The 15086-nt window shown below is 39.9% G+C and overlaps 1 protein-coding gene across 4 annotated transcripts in view; it reads left to right on the top strand.

Moving 5' to 3' along the window:
• The first annotated feature begins 1018 nt into the window (after positions 1-1018).
• UQCC1 (ubiquinol-cytochrome c reductase complex assembly factor 1) overlaps positions 1019-15086 on the top strand; it is a 102560-nt gene continuing 88492 nt past the window's right edge. For all 4 annotated transcript variants that reach the window (XM_086702057.1, XM_086702056.1, XM_025931996.2 and 1 more), the window contains exon 1: positions 1019-1158. In XM_086702057.1, coding sequence (XP_086558183.1) covers positions 1135-1158 — 24 coding nt within the window. In that variant the 5' untranslated portion in view covers positions 1019-1134. The remainder of the gene's footprint in view (positions 1159-15086) is intronic.

Genomic DNA, 15086 nt, shown 5'->3' with positions numbered 1-15086 from the left:
GTCCTGGAATCTTTCTTCCCTCTCTCATCCCCCAACATTTGCTGATAAAATAGCATGTTCAAAGTCACTTCCCATGGCTAGCTCCTTCTCATCCTTTGGGTCTCAACTTACATGTCACCTCCTCAGAGAGGCCTTACCTGGCCATGTTATCTGAAGTGTAGTTTCCCATATTATTCTCAAGTTTAGCTCTTTGTTTCCTTCAAAGCACTTCCCACGATTTTTAATTATTTTATTTTTTCCTTGGTTTACTAGATTTTGTGTGCCCCCTTCACCAGTCTAGAACTCCACAAAGCCATTATACACATCTGTCTTGTGACCAGCACATAGTGAACATTCACTGGGTCTTTGTTGACTTAATGGAGAGGAATTCTTTTAACATCCTGCCCCTCTGCTCCCAGTCAACCCCAGGAGCATCTACTGCTCTTGGGATACAGTGGAAGAGGTCCACCAGCCAAGGTGATTCTCTCCCACCTCCTCAAGAAATTCCTCGTATCCTTGATTCCTTCTTCTGTGCCTTCACCTTCACAATTATTTCCTATCAAAACTCAAAGATGTTCACATTAAACAACCAACCGGCCAGAAACCCCAAAAGTTCCTTCCTCTTCAGGCCTCGGGTCAGCACGTGACTGCCCTCTTGACTTTCAGGACTCAGCTGAACACTCTCCTGTGTTCCTGTACAACAACTTCTCATACTCGTTTTTTGGGAGCTCTTCAATATTGGGATCCCCCAAAGTCCTGTTTTTTTTTCACCCCCCAGTGAAAAGGGGAGGTATTCCCGTGGGGGAAGAGTCGGAGAAAGAAGAATTCTGACAACGGGACGCTGACGAGTGAGGCTGGGTGAGGGAGAAGTAAGTGGTTAAGGAGAGAGCTATGAAAAGCGCAAGGCTATTGGTCAAGGAGGACAGGTGCAGCGGGGAAGACGTGAGTCTCTGTGACGTGTCACAGGGGTTAGACAGGGGAGAACGGGAGGCGCGCGCCAGGTCGGGGAAAGTGCGCGCTCTTGAGCGCAGGCGCCTCTGTGCGCCTGCGCTGCCGTTGCCAGGTACCGCCGGCGAAAGGACAACTTAGACAAGGGGAGGGGGCAGCGGGGACTCCGGAAGGCCACTCTTTACCCGGAAGTGGTTGCAGAAGAACATGGCGTTGCTGGTGCGAGTCCTTGTGAGTGAGGGAGTACTTTTCTGCGGTCGCCCCCAGGGTTGGAGTCGGAAAGGGCAGGGCGGGAGAAGCTGGAGGAGAGTGCAGGAGGGGAGCTTGGGTGGCAGCGAGGCTGCGCGGTCGCCTTTCTGCGGGGAAACTGAGGCAGCTGCCCACTTTCCCCTACCCTCGGTTTGGTGGTGGCTTCCCCGTTTTTGGAGGAGGGAGAGAGTGACATCGGACCCAAATCTGGCGAAGTTTGCTTTTCCTCACTTACCTCTTGCGACCGCTCTCCCTCAGGGAGAGGCAGCACGTGGGGGCACTGATTGGAGTTTTCGGGAGGCCTGGGTTCCTGTTTCTGTTCTGTCACTGATTTCCCAGTGTGACCTTGGGCAAATCACTTTCGGGTCTCAGTGTCCCGACGGGAAAAATGAGGACGTTAATCTGCAGTTCCTTCGGTTTCCGAGATTCTCTGGGTTTGTTTCCGAGACCAATCAGTAAGACGATTCTTAACTGTACAGTTAAGTGGAATACTGTTTCAGGTCAGGAGATTGAAAGCTGCACGCAAACCGAGCTCATACTCTGCCCAGCACAGTGTATGGCACACCGTAGGTGTTCAATAAATGTTGAAGGAATTAACGAAGTGAGGAAGGAATTACTTGACTTCCTAGCACTCTTGTGAGAAACTACGGCCCTTGTGATTCAGCCCCTATCCTTCTAGCATACTCTGACATCTGGGAATTCAAGGAGAAAGAAGGTGGCAGCAGGAAAAGGTTAGGATGATACAGAACCTAGTTACTAATCATTGAGTGATGGGAGGGTTTATCATTTTAGCTAGTCTTTCAGAAATTGGGTCAAGGACATTGTTTTTCGTAGCAGACACTGCCCATTCCTGCCTCTGGCTATCGTGTGAGTTATTTACACTTATGTTTCTAATCTTTTTATATATGGTTTATAAGAACTGCAATTTTATGTCTTGTATTTATTGTCAGCCTAGCAAAGTGCGGTACTCTGTGTTCCTGCTCAGTAATTGTTTGAAGAATAGCTCATATAACCTACAGAAAGATTCACTTAGTGAAGTAATTGTTGATGCCAGGGCAGAAATTGATTCAGATCTGAGAACTGCGGGAGAAATGGCAAGTAGGATGTCCTAAATTATTACACTTTTAAGATGGATATGTCAGGAAAAAGATGAAAAGTTTATTGGGCTATATACCTGAAAGGAACACCTTGATTTATCTTGGAAGTTAGGGCCTGCCTGATATATTAAATATTCTTGCCCCTGAGTGTGTGGACTGTTGCAGGTTTATTTCTTCTTAGGTGGTAGCATCCATAGACACCACCTAACTGCCCTCTATTTGTTATATTTTTTTGCTATTTATTCCTTTCTGCTCATCCTTTTAGATAAAAAGCAAGTTTAGATAAGGAAAAGTCACTTTTACTTTATACTATGAATCTTTAAAAGTTTCTTATTATATAATGTGCTGTGTGACAAAGCAATGGAATCTCCCCTAATACTAGTTGAAAGTGACAGTAAACATGAAAGCAGCAGATATTTATTGATTACCTATTCTGAAGAGGCATTTGGGTTAGGTGCTGAGAAATTCACAAATATAGGGAATCTACCTTCTAGGAGTCTGAAGAGCCTTGGTTGAAAGTGTGGCTCTGTTACTTATTATGTGTTACCTGGAGCCAGTCCCCTAACTTCTCTGAGCCTCAGATTTCCTTAACAGTAAGTTTGATAGGATTGATCTGAAAATCAGTTGATACAGGTGACATTTAAGTGCTTTTTCTTCTCTTCCTTTTAGTTCAGCACCTGTTTTGAGAGTACTGCATTCTGGGAACTATCCAAGGAACTGAGGATGGAAATCATAGACCTCTGTCTGAAGTTTATAGTCTAACAGGAGAGACAGAAAAGAGAACTCCTAATACAATACTTGAAATGCTGTGATAGAAGTTTGTACCAGGTGCTATAGGAGCAGAGTAGAGACATACTAAACCAGCTTGAGGATAAGCATCCATCAGGGAGTGATTCCTGAACTAAACGAGAGCATTAGAGAAGGGGAAAGAGAGCATATGCTACTAATGCCAGATAACCAAGAACTGTATGTGACTCTGTTTGGCTTGACTTGGGTACTTATGGTGAAATGGCAGGATTCACGGCCTTGTGTCTCCTGGGTAGGATTAGAGGTTTATCCTGAGGCACAGGGGACCCTTTGAAATGTTTTAAGCAAGGGAAGATTTATTTTTAAAGTTTTTTTTTTTTTTTCCAAATAATTTTCATTTTTGGATTTTATTTTTCAAATAATTTTCAAGTTGAAACCAACCCAATCTTCATTTTAAAGTTTCTCTCCTGCCTATAGTATAAACCACTGGGGTACTTCTATAGGCTGAGACCCTGAGTCCTTCAAATGGGTTGAGGAGTTGCATCATGGGTAAACTACAAATGCACACTGAGGAGCTTTGAATAGTGTGCAACCTAACGTGAGCTGATAGCAGCTCAGTGTCTAGGCTGGTTTCCTGTGGTTGCCAGTTTGCGCCTGGCCCTGGAGACTGGGTTCTAGGACAAGGTTATGCACTCCCTGACCTTTTGGTACTTGTGCTGGATACAGACAGGTAGTCCTTGATGGCGATGTATACATATTACTTGGTGTCATCTATCATGCTGTAGATGGCATCTATGTCAAAGCTTCTGTTTTTAATGCAAAAGAGTTTGTTTTTAAAGGGTTTTTTTGATATTTACTCTTTTTTCATTTAAATTTTAAAGTTAAAGAATAATTGATGTACAGTGTTGCACTTATTTAATTATATAATTTGATAACTGTTTAAAAAAATTTTTTTAATGTTTTATTTTATTTTTGAGAGAGAGAGAGAGAGAGACAGAGTGCAAGCAGGGGAGGGGCAGAGAGAGAGGGAGACACAGAATCTGAAGCAGGCTCCAGGCTCTGAACTGTCAGCACGGAGCCAAATGCAGGGCTCAAACTCAGACCATGACCTGAACCGAAGTCGGACGCTTAACCCCTGATAACTGTTAACATAGGTATACACTTGAAAAGCTATCACCACAATAAAAATAATGAACATATCTGTCAGTCTCCAAAATTTCTTTGTACTCTTTTGCAGTCCTTTTCTCCTCTTCTCTCCTGCAACCACCACTGATGAGGGGAACACTTTAGTTTCTTTCTTTCTTTTTTTATTAAAAAAAATTTAAAAATATTTATTTATTTTCGAGAGAGAGGCAGAGTGTGAGGGGGGAAGTGCAGAGAGACAGGGAGACACAGAATCTGAAACAGGCTCTAGGCTCTGAGCTTTCAGCACAGAGCCCAACACAGGGCTCAAACTCATGAACCATGAGATCATGACCTGAGGCAAAGTTGGACACTTAACCAACTGAGCCACCCAGTTGCCCCTAGTTTCTTTTATCATTTTTAAATTGAAATTTACAAATTTCATGTTGAAAGTGTAAAAAAAGTAAAAAAAAAAAAAAAAAAACATATAAACACTTATATCCACTAGGAGATTTTTGCTTTAATATATCCCTGTAGCAGTTGTGGAAGGATCAGAGTGGGCTGAGTTTCGGGTCCCAAAGTCCAGCCAGAACTACTCACGTAATCCTGGAAGAAGTAGAAGGCCTGTACTAAGAGGAGGCAGGGAAAGTGTGGTTATAGAGGAAGGGATGATTTCAACAAGTATTGAGGAAACAGAGTCTACAGGGTTTGGTGGAAGGTTAGATATTGAGGGTGAGGGAGAGGGGTGTCTAACAGTCCTAGGTCTGCCTTGGATGACTGAATTAATATAGCAGTGTCCTTCACTGAGAATATCCAGTTGGAGATGGTGGTGTTTTATTGTTTGTTTTTAAGTAGGCTTCACACCCAGCGTGGTGCTTGAAGTAACCACCCTGAGATCAAGACCTGAACTCAGATCAAGAGTTGGAGGCTTAACTGACTGAGCCATCCAGATGCCCTAAGTGTTTTTTTGTTTTTTTGTTTTTTTGTTTTGTTTTGTTTTTTTAAGCAGCTGGTGAGTTGGTGTTCAGGAGAGACTAAGCAAGCAGAGATATAGGTTGTAGTTGAAATAAGATGTTGAGTTTTCCTGGGGAGTAGTATGGATAGCTAACATTTATAGGGCACTTACCATGTGGTAAGCACTCTTGTATACTGTATATATATGTGAACTTAATCCTTACACTAGCCCTTTGACAAGGTAGGCACTATTATTTCCCCCATTTTAAGGTAAGAAATTTGAACCACAGAGAAGTAATATTCCTGAAACATTCTCATTAGTTTCCCCTTATTTTTTTACTCTTTTTTCCCTTCTACAATAATGGGTTTAAGAAGGAAGAGGAAGCTAAAACATTGCTATTGCTAAGTAGCTCCAGCAGAGGAACTGGATATTTGAGTAATACAGTGGGACTTGTTTATGGTTTATGAGCTGTCCTGGGCATTGGTGGTCATTTTTGCTTTATTTTGACAGTATTAGAAACCGCAGAAAGCCACTCTTGTGCTAGCTATTTATTTATTTATTATTAAAAAATTTTTTTTAATGTTTATTCATTTTTGAGAGACAGACAGAGATGAAGTATGAGTGGGGGAGAGGCAGAGAGAGAGGGAGACACAATCTGAAGCAGGCTCCAGGCTCTGAGCTGTCAGCACAGGGCCTGATGCGGGGCTTGAACTCACAAACCGTGAGATCATGACCTGAGCCGAAGCAGTCGGTCAACTGACTGAGCCACCCAAGTGCCCCCACTCTTGTGCTTTTTAAAAAAAATTGTAGTAAAATATAGATAATATAAAATGTACCATTTTAATAGTTTTTAACTATACAGTTCAGAATGGTATTAAATGTATTCACATTGTTATGCTGCCATCACACCGTCATTCACAGAACTCTTTTTATCTTGCAAAACTGAAATTCTGCCTATTAAATGATAAATCATTATGCCCCCCTCTACTTAGTCCCAAGCAGCTATCTTTCTTTCTGTCTTTGTGATTTTGACTACTGTAGGTACTCATATAAGTGGAATCATAGGGTATTTGTCCTTTTGTGACTGGTGTATTTCACTCAGCATAATGTCTTCAAGGTTCTTCCATGTTGTAGCATGTGTCAGAGTTTCCTTCCTTTTTAAGGCTGAATAATATTCCATTGTATGTATAAACCACATTTTGTTTACCCATTCTTTTGAGGATAGACACTTGGGTTGCTTCCATCTTTTGGCTATTATGAAATAGTGCTGCCACTATTTATATCTTTTCAAGTCCCTGTTTTTACTTCATTTGGGTATACATTCAGAAGTAGATCATATGGATCATATGGTAATTCTATATTTAATTTTTTGAGCATTTGCCATTTTATTTTCCACAGTGGTTGCACCAGTTTACATTCCCACCAGGAAAGCATAAGGGCTTCAGTTTCTGTACATCTTTGTTAATGCTTATTATTTTCTTTCTTTCTTTTTTTTCCTTCATAGTGGCCATCTTAATAGGTGTGAGGTGATATCTCATTGTAGTTTTGATTTGCATTTCTCTAATGATTAATGATGTTGAGCATATTTTATATGCAAGTTGGCCATTTGTATATCTTTGGACAAATGTCTATTTGAGTCCTTTGCCCATTTTTTAATTGAGTTGTTTGTTGTTGAGGAATTTTTTTTTTTATATTCTGGAATCAGTGCCTTATCACATCTATGATTTGCAAATACTCTGTCCCATTCCATGGGTTATCTTTTTACTTTGTTGATAGTAGTCTTTGATGCACAAAAGTTTTTAATTTTGATGAAGTCCAACTTAACTATTTTTTCTTTTGTTGTCTGGGCTTTGGTGTCATAGCCAAGAAATCATCGCCAAATCTGATGTCATGAAGCTTTTCCCTTATGTTTCCTTCTAGGAGTGTCATAGTTTTAGGTCTTATGTTTAGATCTTTGATCAATTTTGAATTAATTTTTGTATATGGTATAAGGTTTTATTGTATTTTTTATTATTTTCCTTGTGTTTGCTGTGGTGATAACAATTAACATCTTGATTTATAACAATCCAGTTTGAATTAATATCAACTTAATTTCAGTAATATATAAAAACTTTGGGGGTCCTGGGTGGCTCAGTTGGTTAAGTGTCTAACTTCAGCTCAGGTCATGATCTTGTGGTTCAAGCCCCACGTTGGGCTCTGCACTGACAGCACAGATGGAGCCTGATTAGGATTATCTCTGCCCCTCCCTCCTTCCTCTTGCCTCCATGCTTGCGCTCGCGCACACACGCACACACACACGTGCGCGCGCACACTCTTTCAAAAATAAATAAATAAACATTAAAAAAAAAAACCCTGTGATTCCATTTAGCTCCATTCCTTCCTGGCTCCCTTGTGCCATTAATGTCATTCAAATTATATATTTAAACATCGATTAAAGCATAGATTTACAATTTTTGCTTTATGCTGTTGCCTTTTAAGTTAAAAATAAAAATAGAGGAATGCCTGGGTGGCTCAACTGGTTGAGCTCTGACTTCATCTCAGGTCATGATCTCACTGTTTGTGGGTTTGAGCCCTGTGTCGGGCTCTGTGCTGACAGCTCAGAGCCTGGAGCCTGCTTCGGATTCTGTGTCTCCCTCCCTCTCTGCCCCTCCTCCTCTCACACTCTGCCTCTCTCTCATAAATAAAACATTAAAACAAATTAAAAAAATAATAATTAAAAACAAAAAATATACTTATGCTGTATTTTTTTAATTTATCCGAGTAGTTGCTTTTATCTGTGCACTTTATTTCTTCATGTGGATTTGAGTTACTGTACTGTCAGAGGTCTCATTTCAGCCTGAAGTTCTCCTTTTAGTGTTTGCTGTAGAGCAGGTCTGCTGTTGGTTTTCTCAGTTTTTGTTTATCTAGAAAGTCCTAATTTTTCATCCCATTGCCTTCTGTCTTCCATGGTTTCTGAGGAGAAATCAGCTATTAATGTTATCAGAGATCTCTTGTACATGTTGAATAGCTTCTCTTGCTGCTTTCAAGATTCTGTGTTTTTGTTTTTCAACAGCTTGATTATGATGTCTTTTTTTTAACACTTTATTTTATTATTATATATTATTTATTAAAAATTTTTTTTAAGTTTATTTATTTTGAGAGCAAGAGAGGGAGAGGCAGGGAGGGGCAGAGAGAGAGTGGGAGAGACAATCTCAAGCAGGCTCTGTGCTGACAGCAGATGCAGGGCTTGAATTCATGAACTGTGAGATTATGACCTGAGCTGAAACCAAGAGTTGGACGTTTAACCAACTGAGCCACTGACGTGCCCGTTTCATCTTATTTTTGAGAGAGAGAGAGAGAGAGAGAGAGAGCGAGCGAGCACTTGTGTGTGTACCACATGAGCTGGGGAGGGGCAGAGAGAGGGAGACAGAGGATCTGAAGCAGTCTCTGTGCTGATAGCAGAGGGCCTGATGTGGGGCTTCAACTCACGAACCGAACTGTGAGATCATGACCTGAGCTGAAGTTGGATGCTTAACCGACTGAGCCACTGAGGCACCCAACATATATCTATTTATAGATTTCTCTGCATTTATGCTATTGGAGTTAGTTGAGTTTCTTGGATTTATAGATTGATGTTTTTCATCAAATTTGGGATATTTTCTGCCAGTATTTCTTCAAATATTTTTTGTTTCCCTTTATTTCCTCTTGTCCTTCTGAGACTCCCCTTATACATATGTTGGTACATTTGATGGTATCTAGTAGGTCTCTGAAGCTCTGTTAAAATTTTTTCATTCTTTTTTCTTTCTGTTCCTTAGTTTGGATAATCTTGGTTGATCTATTTTCACGGTCACTGATTTTCTCTTCTGCTCAAATCTGCGGTTTAACCCCTTTAGGGAAATGTTCATTTTATTTATTGTTCTTTTCAACACAAGAATTTGTGTGTTTTTTTAAAATAATTTCTCTGTTGATATTCTCTATTTTGTGAGATAGCATTCTTATACTTTGCTGTAGTTCTTTAGAATGGTTTCCTTTAGATTATAAACATATTTAGGGGTGCCTGGGTGGCTCAGTAGGTTAAGTGTCTGACTCCTGATTTTGACTCTGGTCATGATCTCATGGTTCATGGGATTGTGCCCTGCGTTGAGCTGTGCATTGACAGCGTGGAGCCTGCTTGGGATTCTCTGTCCCTCTCCTGCTTGTGCTTCCACTCAAAATAAATAAACTTTAAATAGTTTCACAGTCTTTGTCTAGTTTATCTAACATGTGAGCTTCTTCAGGGACAGTTTCTGTAGATTTTTTTTTCCCCTTCTGTGTATGGACCATGCTTTTATGTTTCTTTACATGTTTCATACTTTTTTTTTGTTTTTGTTTTTTGTATGAAAACTGGACATTTTAAATAATATGTGGCAACTCTGGAAGTCAGGTCTGTCCTTTCCCAGAGTTTGTTATTGTTTTTCTGTTTAGTGATATTTCTGAATTAACCCTGTAAAGTCTGTATTCTTTGTTGTATGGTCTCAGCTCAGTTAGCTTAGTGGTCAGGTAATGGTTGGAGACTTCTTAAATACCTGGAACCAACCAGTAAGTCTTCTGTTTTTTGCTGAAGGGCTCTGTGCACATGTTGTGGTACACCATCAACAGTCTTACAATCATTTAACATCTCTGCCTTAAATTTTTTTTTTCAACGTTTATTTATTTTTCTTGGGACAGAGAGATACAGAGCATGAACGGGGGAGGGGCAGAGAGAGAGGGAGACACAGAATCAGAAACAGGCTCCAAGCTCTGAGCCATCAGCCCAGAGCCTGACGCGGGGCTCGAACTCACGGACCGCGAGATCGTGACCTGGCTGAAGTCGGACGCTTAACCGACTGCGCCACCCAGGCGCCTCTAACATCTCTGCCTTAAATTTCACTTCCTGCTTGTGCAGAGCCTCAAGGTTAACCAGAGGTCTCAGGTCTTTCCTGTTCTTGTGCACAGCCCTGTGCATATGCGTGGCCTTCAGATTCCCAGGAATATGTCATACCTTTTCAAAGCTCATTCTCTTGCTTTTCCTTTTAAGCTTCTTTTGTTAGCCTATTGTTTTCTCCATGTATTATCCATTGCCTCAGGCAGTTATGAAGTTAAACAGTTGTTTTCAATGAGTGCTCCTGCAGAAATGTTTTTTTCAGTTTTTTCATGTTGAATGAGTTTTACATTGGATGGAGTCTTCTAAAGAGCTACTTAACAGATCAAATAATGCCATTTCTTTGCAAGTAAGGCTTTAAGGACCATCAACCCCGTTCCGAAGTCAACTTTTTTCCAGAGACCACTAGTTCTTTTTAGTGACTAGTACTATTTAGAAACCAAGTCTGGATGCTGGATGTGGTCATTGCTTCCAGGACCTATCAGGACAGGAATAGGAAGCACATGTATGTGTATACATTTACATAAACACATCTATTTCTGTATTTGTCTATACATATTAATAACCCATACCAATAACTCTAAATTCATACTAGTATCTTGGGGTTTATTGTACCTTTCTGCCTTTCTATAATAGAAATTTTAATGTACATAATAATACATATATTTACTGATATGCCCAATCTTAATATATTAAATGATTTGCTCAAATCTTTCCCGGATGTAATCAATCTTTTTTTTTTATATATATACATTTTTTTTCAACGTTTATTTATTTATTTATTTATTTATTTATTTATTTTTTATTTTTGGGACAGAGAGAGACAGAGCATGAACGGGGGAGGGGCAGAGAGAGAGGGAGACACAGAATCGGAAACAGGCTCCAGGCTCTGAGCCATCAGCCCAGAGCCTGACGCGGGGCTCGAACTCCGGGACCGCGAGATCGTGACCTGGCTGAAGTCGGACGCTTAACCAACTGCGCCACCCAGGCGCCCCTATATACATTTTTTTAATGTTTATTTTTGAGAGAGACAGAGACGGAATGCGAGTGGGTTGGGGCAGAGAGAGAGCGAGGCACAGAATCCAAAGCAGGCTCCAGGTTCCGAGCTGTCAGCACAGAGCCCGGCGCGGGGCTGGAACTCACGTGAGATCATGACCTGAGCCGAAGTCGGATGCTCAACTGACTGAGCCACCCAGGCACCCCGTAATCAATCTTTTAAAGCTCAGATTGGAACCCCCAACAAAGTGGGAGGAGACAGAGGATTCAGTAATGATGGAAGGAATTGTTGAACATTCTCTGCTCCTCTGGTATGTCTAAGTATCCTTTTGTATAGCATGCGACTTCATAATTTGCAGGATAGTTTGCTACAATAGTGTTTATCCTCTGGATTATGGAATTAAATTAGTATCCATGGCATTCAGACTACAGGAACCAGTGAACATTTATTTACAGAGTAGATTTGGTGACTATGGTTGATCTTCATTATTCAAGATTCTGTATTTTTGAATTCATTATACTCGCTAAGATTTATTTGTAATTCCCAAATCAATATTCATGGCACTTTTAATGGTCATTTATGGATATGTGCAGAGGAGTGAAAAATTGGAGCTGCAACATGCAAGTCCTTGCTGAGATCGATATGCTGACTTATTTCAGCTCTTCTACTGTAAATAAGTATTGTTTTCACAGTCTATTTAAGGCTAAAGTTTTTGTATTTTTGTGCCTTGTTGGTGATTTCCCTGTTTAATATGGCCCCTAAATGTAGTTATCTAGTGTTACTAAGTGCAAGAAGGCTGTGATATTCCTTATAGAGAAAACTTACATGTTAGATAAGTTTTGTTCAGGAGTGAGTTACAGTGCTATTGTCCATGAGTTCAATGTTAATGAGTTAATTGTATATTTATAAATAATAAGGTGTCTTTAAAGAGAAACACACAAGGTTATGTATTGATTGGTTTATGAAAATGTTGTGACCAGAGGCTTGCAGGAACCTAACCCTGTATTTTCTCTAGGAGCAATGGTTCAGTATTTGCTAACTCAGTGTTTATAGTCACTTTATAAAGCAAAACTACGGAGAATAGGAGAATGGGCTACCTGTAAAGCCTTTTCCAATTCATGAGTAAGCCAAGGAAAATACTATGTACAGTATCTTAAAAAACACATGCAGCAACAGGCTGGTCAATGGACTGATTAAAGCTGTAGTTGAAAAACTGGTCTGTCAGAATATTTTGAAATACAAATGTAAAATCACCTGCAGTTAACAATATGTACAGAAAGTAAAAACATGAAACCTGTCTTTAAGATTTTGGTTTTGAAGTGTTGGTGAGGTACAAAGACAATAAAACCTCTTCCCACTTAATAATGGTGTATATATTAGCCTAAGTTAAGGCAGTAATTCTAACCATTGGAAATGGCTGTAAATGTTTTCCTGAACTTGGAAGTTGAGGTTTGCTAATTGTTATAGGCCTGATATGTTAGTACCTTTAAGAGGGAGCTAAGTACTTCCACAGATTTTTAAAAATATCTTTCTTTCTTTCTTTCTTTCTTTCTTTCTTTCTTTCTTTCTTTCTTTCTTTCTTTCTTATTTAGAAATTTTTAAAATTTATTTTTGAGAGAGAGGTTGAAAGAGAGAGAGAGAGAGCAAGCAGGGGAGGGGCAGAGAGAGAGGGGGACAGAATCCGAAGCAGGCTCCGGGCTTTAAGCTGTCAGCACAGAGCCCGACACAGGGCCGAACCCACAAACTACGAGATCATGACCTGAGTGAGCCTAAGTCAGACACTTAACTGACTGAGCCACCCAGGCCCCCCCACAGATTTATATTTATAAATTAAGTACTGGGAGAAGTGGGAAGGAATATGGACCAAGTAGAGTCAGTAGAACCAGTACCTGGAGTCTGGGGAGACCTTTTTTTTTTTTTTTTTTTTAAAGATTATTGATTTATTTTGAGAGAGAGAGAGAGTGCAAGGTGGGAAGGGGCAGAGAGAGAGGGAGAAAGAGAATCCCAAGCAGACTCTGCACTGTCAGAACAGAGCCCAATGCAGGGCTTGAACTCACAAACTGAGATCATGACCTGAGCTGAAACCAAGAGTTGGTCGCTTAACGTTCTGAGCCACCCAGGTGCCCCTGAGGAGACTTTTTGAAGCTAATGAACTCATGGGTTGGGGAGGAGGGAAGAAGAGAGTCCCAGAGGAACTGACTAGAAGGGAATTAGCTTGTGTGGAGAGGAGTAGTAATTCCCAAACCAGAGAATCTGAGTCAGGTTTTGGAACTGCTGAATGGAGAATACAAGGCAGGGTATGTAAATATAAAGATGAGTCTAGAGGGGTCTAGTTGGTCAAGATCAGGTGTTGACGTTTGATTAAAGAGGCACTTGGAGACACTGCAAGCTTTTGAGAAAGGGAATTCCAGGTTAAAAACAATATTTTAAGAAAATAGTTCTTTTTTCTATGACAGTTTGCTGGTGAAAGAGAAGCTTATTTACATAATTCAGTAACAGTTGTTAATAACAGTAATGATGCTTTTGTGTGTATTTTAGTATTCTCAAGGTGCTTTTACATATGATCCTTGGAACACTCCTGTGAGGTAGCTTTTATTATTCCCACTTTACATAAGGGAAAATGGAGGTCCAGAATGTTGAGTAGCTAGTTCAGGGTCACACAGCTATTCAATAAGAATCTTGGGATTCAAATACCCTTTCTGCTACATACCCTTTCTGCTCAGTTTCAATTAAGGGTTTGAACAAGAGTTGTTGTTGTAGGATTGGAGAAGGAAAGAACAGAGCTGATTGCTTCTTTCTTCTAATAAGAACTGATTTAATGTATTGGCATAAAACCAAGTAGAGCCAAAATTACAGAGAAAAATTTTGTTGACGTGGGGAAAAATATGATGAAATTCTTCAGAAGATCTTCCAAAAGTTTGCATTGTTCCTACTTGTAATTTCCTCTTACTTCCCCCTGCCTCCCTTGGCTTGAATCTGCAGAAGTTTCATCTTATCCCATATTTACATTTTTAGGAAAGGAACATCTAACAGTGAATGATTCTGGCAAATGATTCAGCATTAGTAAACAAAAAGCCTGTAATGGTCTCTTATTTGAACATTATCCCAACACATCGAACCTCAGCTGAAATAAAATATTTTGAAACTTTCCTTTTCATTTGAAACATAAGGTGTTGTGAGTAGCCTATTAAAAACAGTTACACAATTTTAAAACTGTGAGACACTTTAGAAGGCCTCTCTACGTTTAAAATTCCTGCACCTTTCTCCATGTACATTATCCCTATCACTTGTTGCCTACTCATGAGGAAATGGAGATTCAGATTCAACTTAATATTTATTGAGTTGGACATGTTACAAGGTACGTTTGTTGATTTTTCTTAAGTCCTGAGAAGTAGGGATTTTTTTCCTTTATTTTATAGAAGAGACAACAAAGGCTTGTAGCTTTCAGTGGAGCCAAGAGTCAAATCAGTGTTTTCTGATTCCAAGTACGTGGCTCTTGCCACAATACTATACTGTGTTTTAGTTGTTTCAAGACTAGTTCATAGAGTGTTAGAAGATACTTTGGAGATATTCCTTTTACCCTTTCACCCCATAAATGAGCATGGATCCTGAAGTTGGGCTGTCTGGGTTCAGATCTTAACCCTGCCATTGTATTAACTTTGTGGCCTTGGGAAATTCCTTATCCTATGTATACCTCAGTTTCTTTATCCATATAAGTGGGATAATGGCAATATTCCTAGGTCATTCGGTGATGATTGTGAGTTTTAAGTGAGTTTATATATGTAAAGTACCTAGGAAAGTACCTGTCACAGAACAAATGCTCATAAGTATTACTAATAATTGCTATAAGGAACCTGTGCATTGTAGAAGTTAAATTACTTGTAAAGATCATATTAGAATAGCTGAGTTAAAACTGGAATCCAGATCTTTGACTCCTAGTATTGTAGTTTATGTTTGGCAAAGTGTTTTTATTTTTTAAAAAAAAATTTTTTTTTTTCAACGTTTATTTATTTTTGGGACAGAGAGAGACAGAGCATGAACGGGGGAGGAGCAGAGAGAGAGGGAGACACAGAATCGGAAACAGGCTCCAGGCTCTGAGCCATCAGCCCAGAG

The sequence above is a fragment of the Puma concolor genome, chromosome A3 (genome assembly GCF_028749965.1).
Source record: "Puma concolor isolate L17-30 chromosome A3, mPumCon1.1.hap2, whole genome shotgun sequence".
Classification (NCBI taxonomy): domain Eukaryota; kingdom Metazoa; phylum Chordata; class Mammalia; order Carnivora; family Felidae; genus Puma; species Puma concolor.
Note: the sequence above shows the minus strand (reverse complement) of the source record. Positions and strands in the feature narration are given on the sequence as shown.